At 41.5% G+C, this 16,351-nt stretch overlaps 1 protein-coding gene across 2 annotated transcripts in view; it reads left to right on the top strand.

Annotated features, from left to right (window-relative positions):
- pdlim7 (PDZ and LIM domain 7) overlaps positions 1–3,466 on the top strand; it is a 74,290-nt gene extending 70,824 nt beyond the window's left edge. For both annotated transcript variants that reach the window (XM_084085648.1, XM_084085649.1), the window contains 2 exons: positions 999–1,114; positions 1,782–3,466. In XM_084085648.1, the coding sequence (XP_083941774.1) occupies positions 999–1,114; positions 1,782–1,868 (203 nt within the window). In that variant the 3' untranslated portion in view covers positions 1,869–3,466. The remainder of the gene's footprint in view (positions 1–998; positions 1,115–1,781) is intronic.
- The last annotated feature ends 12,885 nt before the right edge of the window (positions 3,467–16,351 follow it).

Here is a 16,351-nt window from a genome sequence, read left to right as displayed (position 1 = left end):
TGTGTAATGAAAAAAACTGGCACAATCCAGTTAAGTATCTAGAGCAATTTCCCCTTATCCTAATCCGTCCTCCTCTCCGCTCGGGGAGCAGTGCTGAAGTAATTCCCTTTTCTCTTCACCATTGATGAGAGTCTGTTGCACCGACACACCGACGTTTTGCTGGAGCTTATGTGAGCCTCCTTTTTCTTCCTGCGTCTTCATTACCCCCTCACACACACACACACACACACACACACACACACACACACACACACACTGGTCCTTTTCTACTGTATAATCTACTTTTTTCTTTTTTTTAAACCTAAGTAAAAGTAGTAATACCACAATCAAAAAATTACAAATAAAATGCCTGTATTCAAAATATTTACTTGAGTAAAAGTACAAGCGTTGTGGTGTCAATAATTGCTTACAGAACCAAAGTGAAGGTCAAAATGCGTCAAACATTTTCAAAAGTAGCAGATTTACAAGCTTGTAGATCGGCTGTTTTTGAATAGACACGGTATAAAATAGATCTGAAGTGGTTAATGTCTGTTTTGTATTAATAATCCAAATCTGCAAATAAAGTAACTAGTAACTATTAAAGCTGTCAGATAATTGTACTGGAGTAAAACGAAAATAATCTATATTTGACTGGATATTTATGGAAATGGAAATAATAATAACGAGGAAAACGGGGAAATAACGCATCTGTGTCACTTTAGATTTCTTTGGCTATTCAAAAATAGCAGATATACAAGCTCATAGCGCGGCACTCGGTGCCGCGCTATGAGCTTGTAGATCTGCTATTTTTGAAAAAACTGTTAGGATTTAGAAAACATTTTAAAGAAGTAAAAGTATCTAAAAATTGTACTTGCTGTAAGTACAGTGCTTTGATCTCTCTGTCTGTCTGTCTGTCTGTCTGTCTGTCTGTCTGTCTGTCTGTCTGTCTGTCTGTCTGTCTGTCTGTGTCTCTCTCTCTCTCTCTCTCTCTCTCTCTCTCTGTCTCTCTCTCTCTCCAGACTATGAAAAGATGTTTGGTACCAAGTGCCACGGCTGTGACTTTAAGATCGACGCTGGGGACCGCTTCTTGGAGGCCTTAGGCTACAGCTGGCATGACACGTGCTTCGTCTGCGCCGTAAGTCATTCTGATTCACACCTCTCCCCGTGGGGGGGGTGGGGTGGGGGGGGGGGCTGTCTCTCCGTCCCTGTCCCACTACTACGGTGTCACCGTCACAAAGACCCGCCTCTCACCCTGGAAGAGAGCTCCTCTCTCGCTCTCTCTCTCTCTCTCTCGCGCCAATTTGCGCTTAATTTATGCTCTGTCATACGATGGCGGCGCGGCAGCATGGCGCGTCGCGAGCTGGTACAGTTAGGTCTGCTATTTTCGGCGCTGTACGGCGAGGTATAAATGAGGCTTTTTTTTCTCTCTCTCTCTCACTCGCTCCTCTGTCTCTCCTCTTGTTCTCTTTCTTTCTCTCTCCCGTCCTGTCTTCTTTCTCTCTCTGTTGCTCCTTTCTCTCTCTCTCTCTCTCTCTCTCTCCCTCTCTGTCACTCTAGTTTGTCTGCTCCTGTCAAGCTGTCACCCGCAGGCTCTCTTTTCTCTCTGTTTATTTTTTTCTTTTATTTTTTTTCCTTCCGTCCATGGAGGACAGTAGTGGGAAGTATCAATAAAGTCGGAATAATAAACAATGTGCAGCAGCTGTTTCGCCCGTAACCTTCCACACCTTGCGCCCGCGAGATCTGAGCGAGCGTAACCTCTCTCTCTCTCCTCTGTGCCTCTCTCTTCTCTTTCATCCCCGCAGCTCTGCCAGATCAACCTGGAGGGAAAGACGTTCTATTCCAAGAAGGATAAGCCCCTGTGTAAAGGCCACGCCTTCGCTCCCGTCTGAGGGAGTAGGGAGAGAGACCAAGAGATCGCCTATAGAAGAGAGGAACCCCTTTTTTTTATTCCAACTCTTGACTCTCCTCTGGCATGCCAGTGTCAATCTTCCTCTCCTCTCCTCTCCTCTCCTCTCCAAAACCATACACATCTTATTCCTTTGCCTGGGCTGTGGTTTGTTCACATGCAAGACTTGTTGCCAGTCCAAACCTGCTGTTAGGACACAGACCGCGTTGTCACCAACCATTTAAGTACATTTACTCGAGTACTGTACTTGATTGAGTACATTTCTGGAGTTTTTTTTTTCTTTCTTTTTTTGAACTCGTGACTTTCTACAAGCTACATTTCAAAATGCAAATATTGTACTTTTGACTCCACTACATTGCTAGGGAGAGACTCTTAGGACCCAAATTTGCTAAACTGTATGATGAATTTAACCACTGATGCCTTACTTTTTAAATATCGTACAAAATAGCAGATCTACAAGCTCACAGTGTGTCACGAGTACTGTACGGTGCAACGTGTTGTCAGCTTGTAGATCTACTGTTTTCACTGTTATTTTTCACTATATTTTAGAACATTTCTGATTTGGTTTATTTTTTACTTTCTTTTTAAATGTTCTAAATTTCAACACTGCAATGCATTGGTATTAAAAGGAAAAATGTACTTAGTATTTACTATCCCACCACTGATTACCGCCAACCACAGTGTTTTGAAATGGAAGCCATGGTCGACGAGTCATTTCAAAGTCATCACTTAAAGAAATCGTCTCTGTTGTGTGACGTTGTAGAATGATCAAGTAGGGCATTAATTTACGAAAAAACACAAAAAGTTCAAACCTAGAGATGAGAGGTTTCTGCCCGACAACATCGAAATGTAATTTATTTCCTGTTGTGGCTTGTTGGGTTGTTTAAGTCATTTCCTCTTAACTGTGTGTTTATTGCGACGCTATTGAGCGTTGAAAATGTCACTTAAGCTCTGCTGGGTTTTTGGGGTCTTATTTGTTTGTACGGTCAAAATGTCAACGTCTGCTCCTCATTCTCGTTCACTTTGCAGTAATTACCCTTTAACTTCAGCAAGTCATTTAGTCTGGTAATTGTTAAGAATTATTACTGTGACGATCCACCGCCCTGACACGCTTGTTACTTGTTTCTGCAGTTGGTAATAAGAAACTAGTCAAGTAGAAAGGCTGTCCTGCAAACATCAGTCAATGTGTGAGTGACTTATCGGTTGAGTTTAAGACCGGAGGCCGATTCTACAAATTCCTTTCAACACAGATTTTTCTAAAAAGTTTCAGATGTACAAGCAGATGTACAAGCAGATGTACAAGCTCCCGGTGACGCACCGTGAGCTTGTATATCTGCTATTTTTGAATAGCCAATGCTAAAATCTGAAATGACACCGATTTCTTTCCCGGTTTTAATGTTTTTTAAAGGTCCACCATGCATGTTGATGATAGAAATCGGAACAGTGGTTCTCAAACGTTTTCGGGTCAAGGACCGCCCAAATTGATTTGTATTTAAACCACAGAATTTTATTTGAAAAGATTTTGTGCCAGCGACCCTCCCCCCCATGACATTTGTGTTATTAAAAATGTTCACGATAATTCCAAAATGTTCACTTTGGCTAAACGGAAAAAAAGTGTAAATTGGTCAATTTAAAAAAAAGGTTAAAGTGGTTCAAATGTATTGTTAAATCAACAGAGTCCAATAACAGCCCGGCTTCCCTGTGCAACGTCAGCACCTGGAGCTGAAGGCCAGTCTGGAGCTTTTCGGAACTCCATATTTAGCGCTATCCGGGCAAAAACTCCATATTTGGGCAAAATGTGGGGGAGCATACATTCATACGTACACGTACTTGCATACATACGACGGGGGATGGGGCACATAATGGACAAACACTGTTAAAAAAAAATAAACTATTTGTTTACCATGGAATTGTGAAAGGTGATCTATGCAAGTACATTTATGCGTTGGTTTTAACCCATTGAGACCTGAAGCCGATTCTACAGTACATGTCTCCTAAATATCAACAGTTTTCTATGTTTCTATATCAGTGGTGCTCAATCTTTTTCATGTCAAGGACCCCCAAAATGATATGTATTTGGCCGCGGACCCCCATCAAAATATGTTGTTCCAGGGACCCCCCAGAAGCAAAGATTTGAGTTAAAAATGTTTGCTTTAAAAATATAAGTATTCAAAGATTTGCACACATTTTCACGATTTCTCAAAAATAGCAGATCTACAAGCTCGTAGCGCGGCACTCGGTGCCGCGCTATGAGCTTGTATATCTGCTATTTTTGAATAGCCCAAAGTGTAAAATAATGCTTTTTAGCTCAAATCTAAAAATGACACAGTTCCAGGTCTTAATGGGTTAAGGTGTGCCTGTGCGTTTTTTTTGCCATGGATCATGGATGTTCAAAACTAGATGACGGTGTAACATCACTATATGTTGGAGCTGAACACTGAGGGGGAGAAGATGCTTTTTGGATGTCAACCCCATCTGTCAGATTTTTTTAATGACTGATATTTTTGGCTTTCTCCATGTTCTCATAAGCACCTGCTTGTGATACAAGAGGATTATGATACAGATTTGTATTTTTCTTTTTATATTTAAAAGTATAGTATATCAAGTGCCTTTAAAAAGAAAGCTTTACATATGTAACAAGCTTTGCAACATTAAAAACCTGCTGAATTTACACAGTGTGTTCATTTGACGTTGATATAAAGAATTGGTGCTATTTGTTTCCAGCCACTTGTCTTCCCGTATGTATATTAAATGGATAGTTCAGGCTACAGATAGATCCTGTAGATGGACAGACAGATAAGACAGTGTGGATTTATCAGTCTTTGTCTTCTCATGTGGTCACGCGGTTTCTTGCAGCAAGCACAGCTTATGTACAGGTCTGTAGCAACTCATAATGTAATAACGGCTCATAATGTAATAATGGTTCATAATGTAATAATTTAAATGTAATAAAAACTCATAATGTAATAAAATAATTAGCGCATAACGTAACAACAGATTTTTCTATAATGTAATAATGTAATAATGTGTTACATTATAAATCTCACGTGGCCGCTTATAATGTAATAAAAGTTCATAATGTAATAATGTCTCATATTGTTGAGAAAAGTAAAGTGTTACATCATAATAATCATTATCAGTATCATGGTCAGTATCAGTATCATAGTCAGTACCATGGTCAGTATCATGGTCAGTATCAGTATCATGGTCAGTATCATGGTCAGTATCAGTATCATGGTCAGTATCATGGTCAGTATCAGTATCATGGTCAGTACCATGGTCAGTATCATGGTCAGTATCAGTATCATAGTCAGTACCATGGTCAGTATCAGTATCATGGTCAGTATCAGTATCAGTATCATGGTCAGTACCATGGTCGGTATCATGGTCAGTATCATGGTCAGTATCAGTATCATGGTCTGTTTCATGGTCATTACCATGGTCAGTATCATGGTCAGCATGATACTGACCATGATACCGACCATAATTAACCATGATACTGGCCATGATACTGGCCATGATACTGACATTAAACTGACCATGATACTGGCCATGATACTGACATTAAACTGACCATGATACTGACACGATACTAACCATGATACGTATATGATACTGACATTATATTGACATGATACTGACCATAATACTGACATTAAACTGGCCATGATACTGACATTAAACTGACCATGATACTGACATTAAACTGACCATAATACTGTCATGATATTGACATGATACTGACCATGATACTGACATTAAACTGACCATAATACTGTCATGATATTGACATGATACTGACCATGATACTGGTTATGAGTTTGATTCTTCTTAGGTTCAGGGTAAGGAGTGAGTGACGCTTGAACCCACACACCCAGAAACCCTTAAAATCAACACAGAAAGCATTGAATTTCAGGGCTACTGATGGCGCAGTGGACTAAGTCAGGGTCACAAGTACTAGCGTGGCTAGGACTAGTTGGCGCGGTCCCACACAATAGGGCTAATGGCTAGAGAACCTGTGTCGGTCAGATAGGTTACTCACTCAAGAGAGGGTGCAGGGAGTGGGCGCGGGGGCTTCTTCCCCCCGTGGTTTCCAGACAATAAAGCGGAGGGGTTATAGAACAAATATAAACGGGCAGCTGAAATATTACAGAAAGATTGAGGGAGGGGCGGAGCTAGAGAGGAAGGGGTGGAGCTAGAGAGGAAGGGGTGGAGCCAGAGAGGAAGGGGTGGAGCTAGAGAGAGGAAGGGGCAGAGCTAGAGAGGCAGAGCTAGAGGGGGAAAGGGCGGAGCCAGAGGGGAAGGGGTGGAGCTAGAGAGAGGAAGGGGTGGAGCTAGAGGGGAAGGGGCAGTGCTAGAGAGACACTATAATATTAGCCTGGGCAGCATTCCTTTTCGGGTATATGATCCGGTCGGAAAAAAAAAGAAAAGCGACCGGATCGCGACAAACCGGAAAGACGTCTCACCCCAAAATAGGTCCGTCCCCAAAATCCTTGATACGGCGTAGTTTAGCTTATTTTTTAAATATAAATGTGAGTGTACTTTCCAGAGACTATTTAGCGTCTGTATTATCCATATTATCCCACGGGGAAATTCTATTCCATTTAAATAGGGATTGGGGAACCAAAACAAAGCGGCACCGCAAAACCGGATCGCGACAAAACCGGAAAGAGGATGCTTTTTTTTTTTTTTTTCAGTAGGCGTGGTCTAGACCGGATCATATGGGCCTTCAGTAACGAATACCAGGCTTTCCTCCGAGGTGGAAAGACTGGTGATGCGAGGTTACTATAATATAGACACTGACACTATATATAATATAGACACTATATTATAGTGACACTAACACTATAATATAGAGACACTATAATATAGTGACACTAACACTATAATATTGACACACTAACACTATAATCTATAATATAGACACTATTAGTAAGCATATTAGTTAGTTATATATTAGTATTAGTAAGTATATTAGTTATGCGATAGTAGTTAGTTATATATTAGTATTAGTAAGTATATTAGTTAGTTATATATTAGTATTAGTTAGTTATATATTAGTAAGTATATTAGTTAGTTATATATTAGTATTAGTAAGTATATTAGTTAGTTATATATTAGTAAGTATGTTAGTTAGTTATATATTAGTATTAGTAAGTATATAGAAAAACAAGTTAAAACCGTTTCGGTGAAATAAATTTTACCGAAACGAAAATTACCAATCGACTCTAAATTGCCTGAAACGTACTCCTAACAGTTTTTTGGGGGGACGATTTTGGCTTCCACACTTAATGATTTTTTCGGATTTAACTTTGGTTTCTGTAAAATAAATTTTACCGAAACGAAAATAACCAATCAACTCTAAATTGCCTGAAACGTACTCCTACCAGGTTTTTGGGGGGAGTATTTTGGCCTCCACACTTAGTGATTTTTTCGGATTTAACTTTCGTTTCGGTAGTGACAAACTTTCGTTTCGGTAGTGACACAATGGTGAAAAAATAAATTTACTAAGTCCAGAGCTCGATGAATGTTAGGGACCAAACAAAGTCACTACAAAGTACTACCAATCAACTGTAAATTGCCTGAAACGTACTCCTAACAGGTTTTTGGGGGGACGATTTTGGCCTCCACACTTAGTGATTTTTTCGGATTTAACTTTCGTTTCGGTGGTGACCAACTTTCATTTCGGTAGTTTGATTACAAAATGTAAGTTGTGTAAAAAATATTCTGACTTACTTAGTAACTTAGTATTAAGTTGTTATTTGTTTGTTTAAGTCAGGCTATACTCTACTCAGAGTCATAAGTTTACAAAATGTACTAAAGTACAGTGAACGTCTGTGCGGTTTGTCTTCATCACTGAAAATAATGTACATGTAAACTGATGTCATGTGCAGTTGGGGTGAAGAAACATAACCATTTCACTCCTAATAATACCTATTTGATTTGACATCCTGACTTGCTGCTGTAGCTGAGGCTTGAACCTGTTACCTGCGACTCACTAGTCAGTGACTCTATCCATTCACCTACAGCTGTTTCCTTGGAATCTGTGGTTCTGAAACGTTTTGTTGTCAACCCCCCAAATTGACATGTATTTGGGCAGTGGACCCCAATGTGAAAAGATGTAGTGTCAGGGCCCCCCATGAAAAAGATTTATATTTGTGCTGTAACACATTTTTTTTAAAGTTATTTGTCTTGTTTGTTGTTCAAGTCAAAGCACCAGGAAGGCTGTACTTGTCAGCCAACTGTTAGCTCAATGGGTTGAGACGCAGTATTCATGATCCAGAGGCCATGAGTTCAAATCCCATTGATGTCTTTCCTATGATTCTTTCCTTTGCAGACTGGCTTCCAGAAGATCAACTGAAAACTACCAGGAAGGCTATATTTGTCATCCAACTGTTAGCTCAATGGGTTGAGACGCAGTATACATGATCCAGAGGCCATGAGTTCAAATCCCATTGATGTCTTTCCTATGATTCTTTCCTTTGCAGACTGGCTTCCAGAAGATCAACTGAAAACTACCAGGAAGGCTGTACTTGTCAGCCATCTGTTAGCTCAATGGGTTGAGACGCAGTATTCATGATCCAGAGGCCATGAGTTCAAATCCCATTGATGTCTTTCCTATGATTCTTTCCTTTGCAGACTGGCTTCCAGAAGATCAACTGAAAACTACCAGGAAGGCTATATTTGTCATCCAACTGTTAGCTCAACGGGTTGAGACGCAGTATATATGATTCAGAGGCCATGAGTTCAAATCCCATTGATGTCTTTCCTATGATTCTTTCCTTTGCAGACTGGCTTACAGAAGATCAACTGAAAACTACCAGGAAGGCTATATTTGTCATCCAACTGTTAGCTCAATGGGTTGAGACGCAGTATACATGATCCAGAGGCCATGAGTTCAAATCCCATTGATGTCTTTCCTATGATTCTTTCCTTTGCAGACTGGCTTCCAGAAGATCAACTGAAAACTACCAGGAAGGCTGTACTTGTCAGCCATCTGTTAGCTCAATGGGTTGAGACGCAGTATTCATGATCCAGAGGCCATGAGTTCAAATCCCATTGATGTCTTTCATATGATTCTTTCCTTTGCAGACTGGCTTCCAGAAGATCAACTGAAAACTACCAGGAAGGCTGTACTTGTCAGCCATCTGTTAGCTCAATGGGTTGAGACGCAGTATACATGATCCAGAGGCCATGAGTTCAAATCCCACTGGTGTCTTTACTGTGATGCTTTCCTTTGCAGACTAACTTCTAGAAAAACAAGTTAAAACCACCAGGAAACCTGTAACTCTCAGCCAACAGCTTAGCTCAACTGGTAGAGCGTCTGTCCAATAACATGACTTGACTTGACTTGACTTGAGTGGGTTCGATTCCCACTCGAGTCAAGTGTCCCCGGTATCTTGGGGCAACGGATAAATTGACTGATATCCTTAGTGATGCTTCCCTTTGCAGACTAACTTCTAGAAAACAAGTTAAAACCACCAGGAAACCTGTAACTCTCAGCCGACAGCATAGTTCGACTGGTAGAGCGTCTGTCCAATAACATGACTTGACTTGACTTGAGTGGGAATCGAACCCACTCAGGTCAAGTCCAATAACATGACTTGACTTGACTTGAGTGGGAATCGAACCCACTCAGGTCAAGTCCAATAACATGACTGGACTTGACTTGAGTGGGAATCGAACCCACTCAAGTCAAGTCAAGTCATGTTATTGGACAGACGCTCTACCAGTTGAGCTAAGCTGTTGGCTGAGAGTTACAGGTTTCCTGGTGGTTTTAACTTGTTTCTCTAGAAGTTAGTCTGCAAAGGAAAGCATCACAGTAAAGACACCAGTGGGATTTGAACTCATGGCCTCTGGATCATGTATACTGCGTCTCAACCCATTGAGCTAACAGATGGCTGACAAGTACAGCCTTCCTGGTAGTTTTCAGTTGATCTTCTGGAAGCCAGTCTACAAAGGAAAGAATCATAGGAAAGACATCAATGGGATTTGAACTCATGGCCTCTGGATCATGAATACTGCGTCTCAACCCATTGAGCTAACAGATGGCTGACAAGTACAGCCTTCCTGGTAGTTTTCAGTTGATCTTCTGGAAGCCAGTCTGCAAAGGAAAGACATCAATGGGATTTGAACTCATGGCCTCTGAATCATGTATACTGCGTCTCAACCCATTGAGCTAACAGTTGGATGACAAATATAGCCTTCCTGGTAGTTTTCAGTTGATCTTCTGGAAGCCAGTCTGCAAAGGAAAGAATCATAGGAAAGACATCAATGGGATTTGAACTCATGGCCTCTGGATCATGAATACTGCGTCTCAACCCATTGAGCTAACAGATGGCTGACAAGTACAGCCTTCCTGGTAGTTTTCAGTTGATCTTCTGGAAGCCAGTCTGCAAAGGAAAGAATCATAGGAAAGACATCAATGGGATTTGAACTCATGGCCTCTGGATCATGAATACTGCGTCTCAACCCATTGAGCTAACAGATGGCTGACAAGTACAGCCTTCCTGGTAGTTTTCAGTTGATCTTCTGGAAGCCAGTCTGCAAAGGAAAGAATCATAGGAAAGACATCAATGGGATTTGAACTCATGGCCTCTGGATCATGTATACTGCGTCTCAACCCATTGAGCTAACAGTTGGATGACAAATATAGCCTTCCTGGTAGTTTTCAGTTGATCTTCTGGAAGCCAGTCTGCAAAGGAAAGAATCATAGGAAAGACATCAATGGGATTTGAACTCATGGCCTCTGGATCATGAATACTGCGTCTCAACCCATTGAGCTAACAGATGGCTGACAAGTACAGCCTTCCTGGTGCTTTGACTTGAACAACAAACAAGACAAATAACTTTTAAAAAATGTGTTACAGCATAAATATAAATCTTTTTCATGGGGGGCCCTGACACTACATCTTTTCACATTGGGGTCCACTGCCCAAATACATGTCAATTTGGGGGGTTGACAACAAAACGTTTCAGAACCACAGATTCCAAGGAAACAGCTGTAGGTGAATGGATAGAGTCACTGACTAGTGAGCCGCAGGTAACAGGTTCAAGCCTCAGCTACAGCAGCAAGTCAGGATGTCAAATCAAATAGGTATTATTAGGAGTGACATGGTTGTGTTTCTTCACCCCAACTGCACATGACAGCAGTTTTATATCAGTTTACATGTACGTTATTTTCAGTGATGAATACAAACCGCACAGACGTTCACTGTACTTTAGAACATTTTGTAAACTTATGACTCTGAGTAGAGTGTAGCCTGACTTAAACAAACAAATAACAACTTAGTATAGTCAGATTATTTTTTACACAACTTCACCACCGAAGCGAAAGTGTGGAGGCCAAAATCGTCCCCCCAAAAACCTGTTAGGAGTGCGTTTCAGGCAATTTAGAGTTGATTGGTAATTTTCGTTTAGGTAAAATTTATTTTACCGAAACGAAAGTTAAATCCGAAAAAATCACTAAGTGTGGAGGCCAAAATCGTCCCCCCAAAAACCTGTTAGGAGTACGTTTCAGGCAATTTAGAGTTGATTGGTAGTACTTTGTAGTGACTTTTTTTGGTCCCTAACATTCATCGAGCTCTGGACATTTATTTTTCCACCATTGTGTCACTACAAATGGCCCCTGACAGGTGTGTAACTCTGAGAGTGTACAAATGGAACCAAATAGACACGTAATGGTCCAAATGGTTCCATTTGTACACTCTCAGAGTTATGGGGGTCGTGGAAACCACTGTGCTAGACCAGGGGTTCTCAACCTTTTCAGGCCGCGACCCCCAAAATAATGATATTATTTCCCGCGTTCCCCAGGTTGAGAACCACACTGTGCTAGACAAATGGAATAGAGCCTTCATTAGTACAGTATCATTGGTAACACCTGTGAAGGAAGTGATAATATGGCTGCTGTGCATAGAGCGTATTATTGAAAGTGGACTGTAGCCTGAGAGGAGTGTAGAAGACTAGTAGACTACATTTGCTCGCCGCGCGGCGCTCTTGTTTGTGGCTGACTGTACTCAGTACTGACAGTAGGCGTACTGCATGTCACATGTCACTGCACGTTGCCGCTTCACCCATTAAGACCGGGAACGCCTCTGTGTAACCACTTTAACCATTATTTTATACTTTTTGGGCTATTAAAAAATAGCAGATCTACAAGCTCATAGCGCGGCACCGAGTGCCCCATTATCAGATATTCCAAGGCAGTTCTCTGTAACAGTGAAGGGGTTTCCCAGCAAAATGAGGAATAATATCATAATAAAAGACTGTCTTGCTAATAAAGCGTCACACTCTCATTTTTGACAATGCATTTGATTTTACCTTTATATTATTTAATAAATTATGCATTTCATCCTCTATATATTGTCCAGCAAAAGTGTGAGACTGTGAGACTCAGTGGCTCACTGGATTAAGAGATTTATCTGAGAAACAGAAGGTTATAGGTTCAATTCCTATCCCTGACATGGTGTGAAAGTATCCCCAACATCTTCACAAATTTGGAATAAATATACATATTCTTTTTAAGTTTCACATATAAATCGTTCTCATGGGGGGCCCTGACACTACATCTTTTCACATGGCCAAAGTTTCCACTGCCAAATACATGTCAATTTGGGGGGTCATTGACAACAAAATGTTGTCCAATTGAGTCCATAGAGACAGCTGTAGGTGAATGGATAGTGTGACTGACTGATCAAATAAGTATGGTTGTGTTTTTTCACCCTAACTGCACAGAACAGCAGTTTTATGTCTGTTTACATGTATGTTGTTTTCAGACATTCACTGTACTTTAGTACATTTTGTAAAGCTTGACTCTGACTTAGTATAGTCTGCCTTTTGTTTCCTTTAATTTTTTGCCATTATTATATTTATCAGAGTGCCATAGCTGAGTGGTTAGTGGGCCTGCCTGGTAAACCAGCGGCCCTACACTGTAGATGTCCTGGGTACGATCAAGGACGTTCTGAAAGGAAAGGACGTAAATTCCGTCCATCCTCTAGATATCCCCAGGGTGGCAAAACTCGCACCGGAAGTTTGGTGAAATACATTGCAGTGGATGGAGCCGGCTGGAGCAGCTCATGAACAAACATTATTTCTGAATGATTGAGATCATTGTAAAATAATCGCTTTTGGAAAATAAAATAAAACATATCACAATTTTTTTCCTGCTGTCTTGTTTTTCCAAGTACACTCTACATCATTTTATTTAGGTATCAAAAGAGTAGAGAGAGTAAGATTCTCACTGGGCAGCCATAAACTCTCAGCTGTTGATAGACTGATTGACAGCTGTCTGCCAATCAAGCAGTCAACAGCTTACACACGTGCCCCCCCCCCCCCCCCCCCCCCTGCTAACCAGTGAGAATCTTACTCTCTCGGCAGGCCATAAATCCCAAGCCTCAACAAAGTATCAAAGTGTCCCTGAACAAGACACTTAAAAGAATAGTTCACTCAAAAAATACTTATTTTCTATCAATTACACACTCATGAAGCCTTGAATTCATGGAGTGGAGTGGATTCACTTATTATACATTTTACATCCTCGTATGATTCCGGGTAGACATCAAATTTCTCTTTTGGGTCTTGAGTCAAGACAGAGGCTCCCGCGGAGACATCAAATTTCTCTTTTGGGCCTTGAGTCTTGGGACTCAAGGCTCACTGGATTAAGAGATCCTCGTATGATTCCGGGTAGACATCAAATTTCTCTTTTGGGTCTTGAGTCTTGGGACACAATTTCTCTTATTTCTCTTAATCATCAAAAAGGTTACTCAAGTAACTGTGGATCTTACAGGCCTATATCCCTGTTGAATGCTGATAGCAAGATTTTGGCAAAGACATCTTCCACCAGATTGGAAAAGCTTCTGCCAAGTATTATTTCAGATGAGCTTTATACAGAAACGTCATTCATTCTCCAATGTAAGAAAGTTGTTATATATAATTATATTCCCCATCATCCCCAAACACCTCAGAGGTGTACATTAATTGAATGTACAAAGTATAAGTTGAGTAGCAGTCTATACTCTGCAGGGGGGATGATGTGTTGGGCCCCTGACAAGCAGGTAATTCCCGTGGAGCCTAGCTCCCTGACAACAGCTGTTGTCACACCAGCCTATTTACATTTATCCCAGGCTGAGTGTAACCCCTTTTGCTCATGGGCCTATGTGGGGACTGACTGACCATCAACAGCTGATTTCACACGAATCTAGTCTATTTCTAAAGTGCCGATTATGGGTGTGCTGGGAGGGTTGACCAGCTGGTTGTGTTGACTTCTGCAAGAGGGTATAAAAGATCTAGGACACGCTTGTATGAGAAAAACCTGGGAGGCAGGCATGCTGCTTCTCTGTAACCTGATGACGACTACAAATAAAGAATGGATTGAGTCCTAAACATGCGTTTGCTGTGTGCACCGTCTTGATCTCTGGATCTTATTAAGTAACATCGAAAACTTCCATTACATTTGGCAACCACGAAGGGACGGATGCATTCCTGATTACAGCAAACACTCCATTTTGAATCTTAAGAAGATGGGAGCAAAACAGAGCAGGATGCAGCGACAACTCGACGACCAACAGAAGGCCGTGACGCTATTGAAGGAACAACTTGAAAAATCTATGGTGAAATTAGAAGATCTACAAGCCCACACCATTCCTGATGACAACAACGTGAGGCAGAAGGAGCCAAACACCCAGCTGACGTCTCTACTCGACAGCAGCCACCATGATGACGTCGGTGGAGGACCAGCGGAGAGCCATGGGATCGGCGGAGGAGACAGGCCTGGCCCGGCAGTTACAACCGATCAGCTGAGTGGCCTCCAGGCACTCTTGGCTGGACATGACGGGCAGATAATTCAGCTCAGCCTGCCTAAACCCAGGTCGACCGCCCCGGCCACGGGAGGACGACAGGCCAGAGCTGGCAAGTATATCAACCAGCCTGTCAACCCTGGCAGGTTTATCAACCAGCCTGTAAATCAGCCGGTGAGAGGAGGACAATGGCAGGCCACGCGACCCAGGGCTGACGTCTCCACGCGACTGGAGAGACGAGAAAGAAAGAAACGACATCAACGCTATTCACGCAGTATTGCACAGGCGGACGTGTGCTACCACTGTTTCCAGACAGGGCACTGGATGCGTTCATGCCCTCTGCAGGAGCAGGCCTGGCAGCGTCGCAAGGCAATGCTGGACAACACAGAAGTGTACAAGGAAACTCGGGAGCCAACTGAAAGGATCATGTCCTAAGAAGTCATGTTCTAAACTGTGTGGTTTGCTTTGAGATATTGATGTCATATTCGTTGTCATACTAAAAATAGGTTAATGTTGATGCTATGAATTTATTTCAGATAACTTCCTTAATTAGAAAATTGCTGTAAAATCCGATAAAAATGTAGAATTATATTCTGATAATTGATGTGAGAACAACATTGTTCAATATATCCCTAAAATAGGACAAATGTCATTGATCAACTTGATATTGGAATCTATTTCCACACATAATACTATGGAGATAAAAAAATATTCATCAGTCTGTCTTCCCCCTCTCCCCTGCTCAGCTGGCAGGGTGGAAGTGGGGGTGGCGGAGGTGACAGGTGTGTGTGTGTGTGTGTGTGTGTGTGTGTGTGTGTGTGTGTGTGTGTGTGTGTGTGTGTGTGTGTGTGTGTGTGTGTTAGTCCTGGCCAGGCATGTGTGTATGTGTGAGAAAGTGTTGGGGGACAAGCTATTCGTAAAATAAGTAGTTGGATTCTCTTCGCAAATTAAATATTGGTTGAATTCCAGACGTCAAACATTGGCTGAATTCCAGACGTATTATAATGACATGTGAACTAGGCAGAGAAAATTAGTCTAGGAAAGAATACAGAAGCTGTTCTCCTTTCTTTTGTCTCTGGGTGTGAAAGCAAACAGCCTGAGTGAAGGGAGGATGGTAAACAGCTGCCTGTATGTGCATTTTGAGTGAAGGTTTTGGCAGAGGTTTGTGTGCAGCTTTCTGGATCATGGCAGGACCCTTCGTTTACCCATTATTCCGGGAAAGTTGCTCACAAACTATAGGGATAAGAGGAATAATATTTTATTATATTTCATTTTATTTAATTTAATCTTTGAGTATTTTAATTCTATTTCATCCCACGTTGCCAGAGAAACTTTAAGTGAAGCTCAAAGCCCTGGGTTGTCCTCTTTGTCTTCAGGTAGAAAACATCAATAGACTACCCAGCCCAACTGATGAAGTTAAACCGTGTCTTAGAAAACGTCTGCTCACGATTTTCAAGGACCCCCTCTCACAGTGTACAAATGGAACTGTATAGGGTTCATTTGGTTCCATTTGTACACTGTCTGAGTTACAGACTTGTAAGGGTCCATTTGTACCCGAGAGTTCCTGCATGGCCCCCACTTTGAGAACCACTGCTCTAGTTAGCATTAGCGTTAGCACTAAAAAACGAACAAACTCTGAACTCTCTGAACTTGTAGTTTAAAAATTCTTCCA

The sequence above is a fragment of the Gymnoscopelus microlampas genome (genome assembly GCF_963454915.1).
Source record: "Gymnoscopelus microlampas genome assembly, chromosome: 18".
In the NCBI taxonomy this organism is placed as follows: Eukaryota; Metazoa; Chordata; class Actinopteri; order Myctophiformes; family Myctophidae; genus Gymnoscopelus; species Gymnoscopelus microlampas.
Note: the sequence above shows the minus strand (reverse complement) of the source record. Positions and strands in the feature narration are given on the sequence as shown.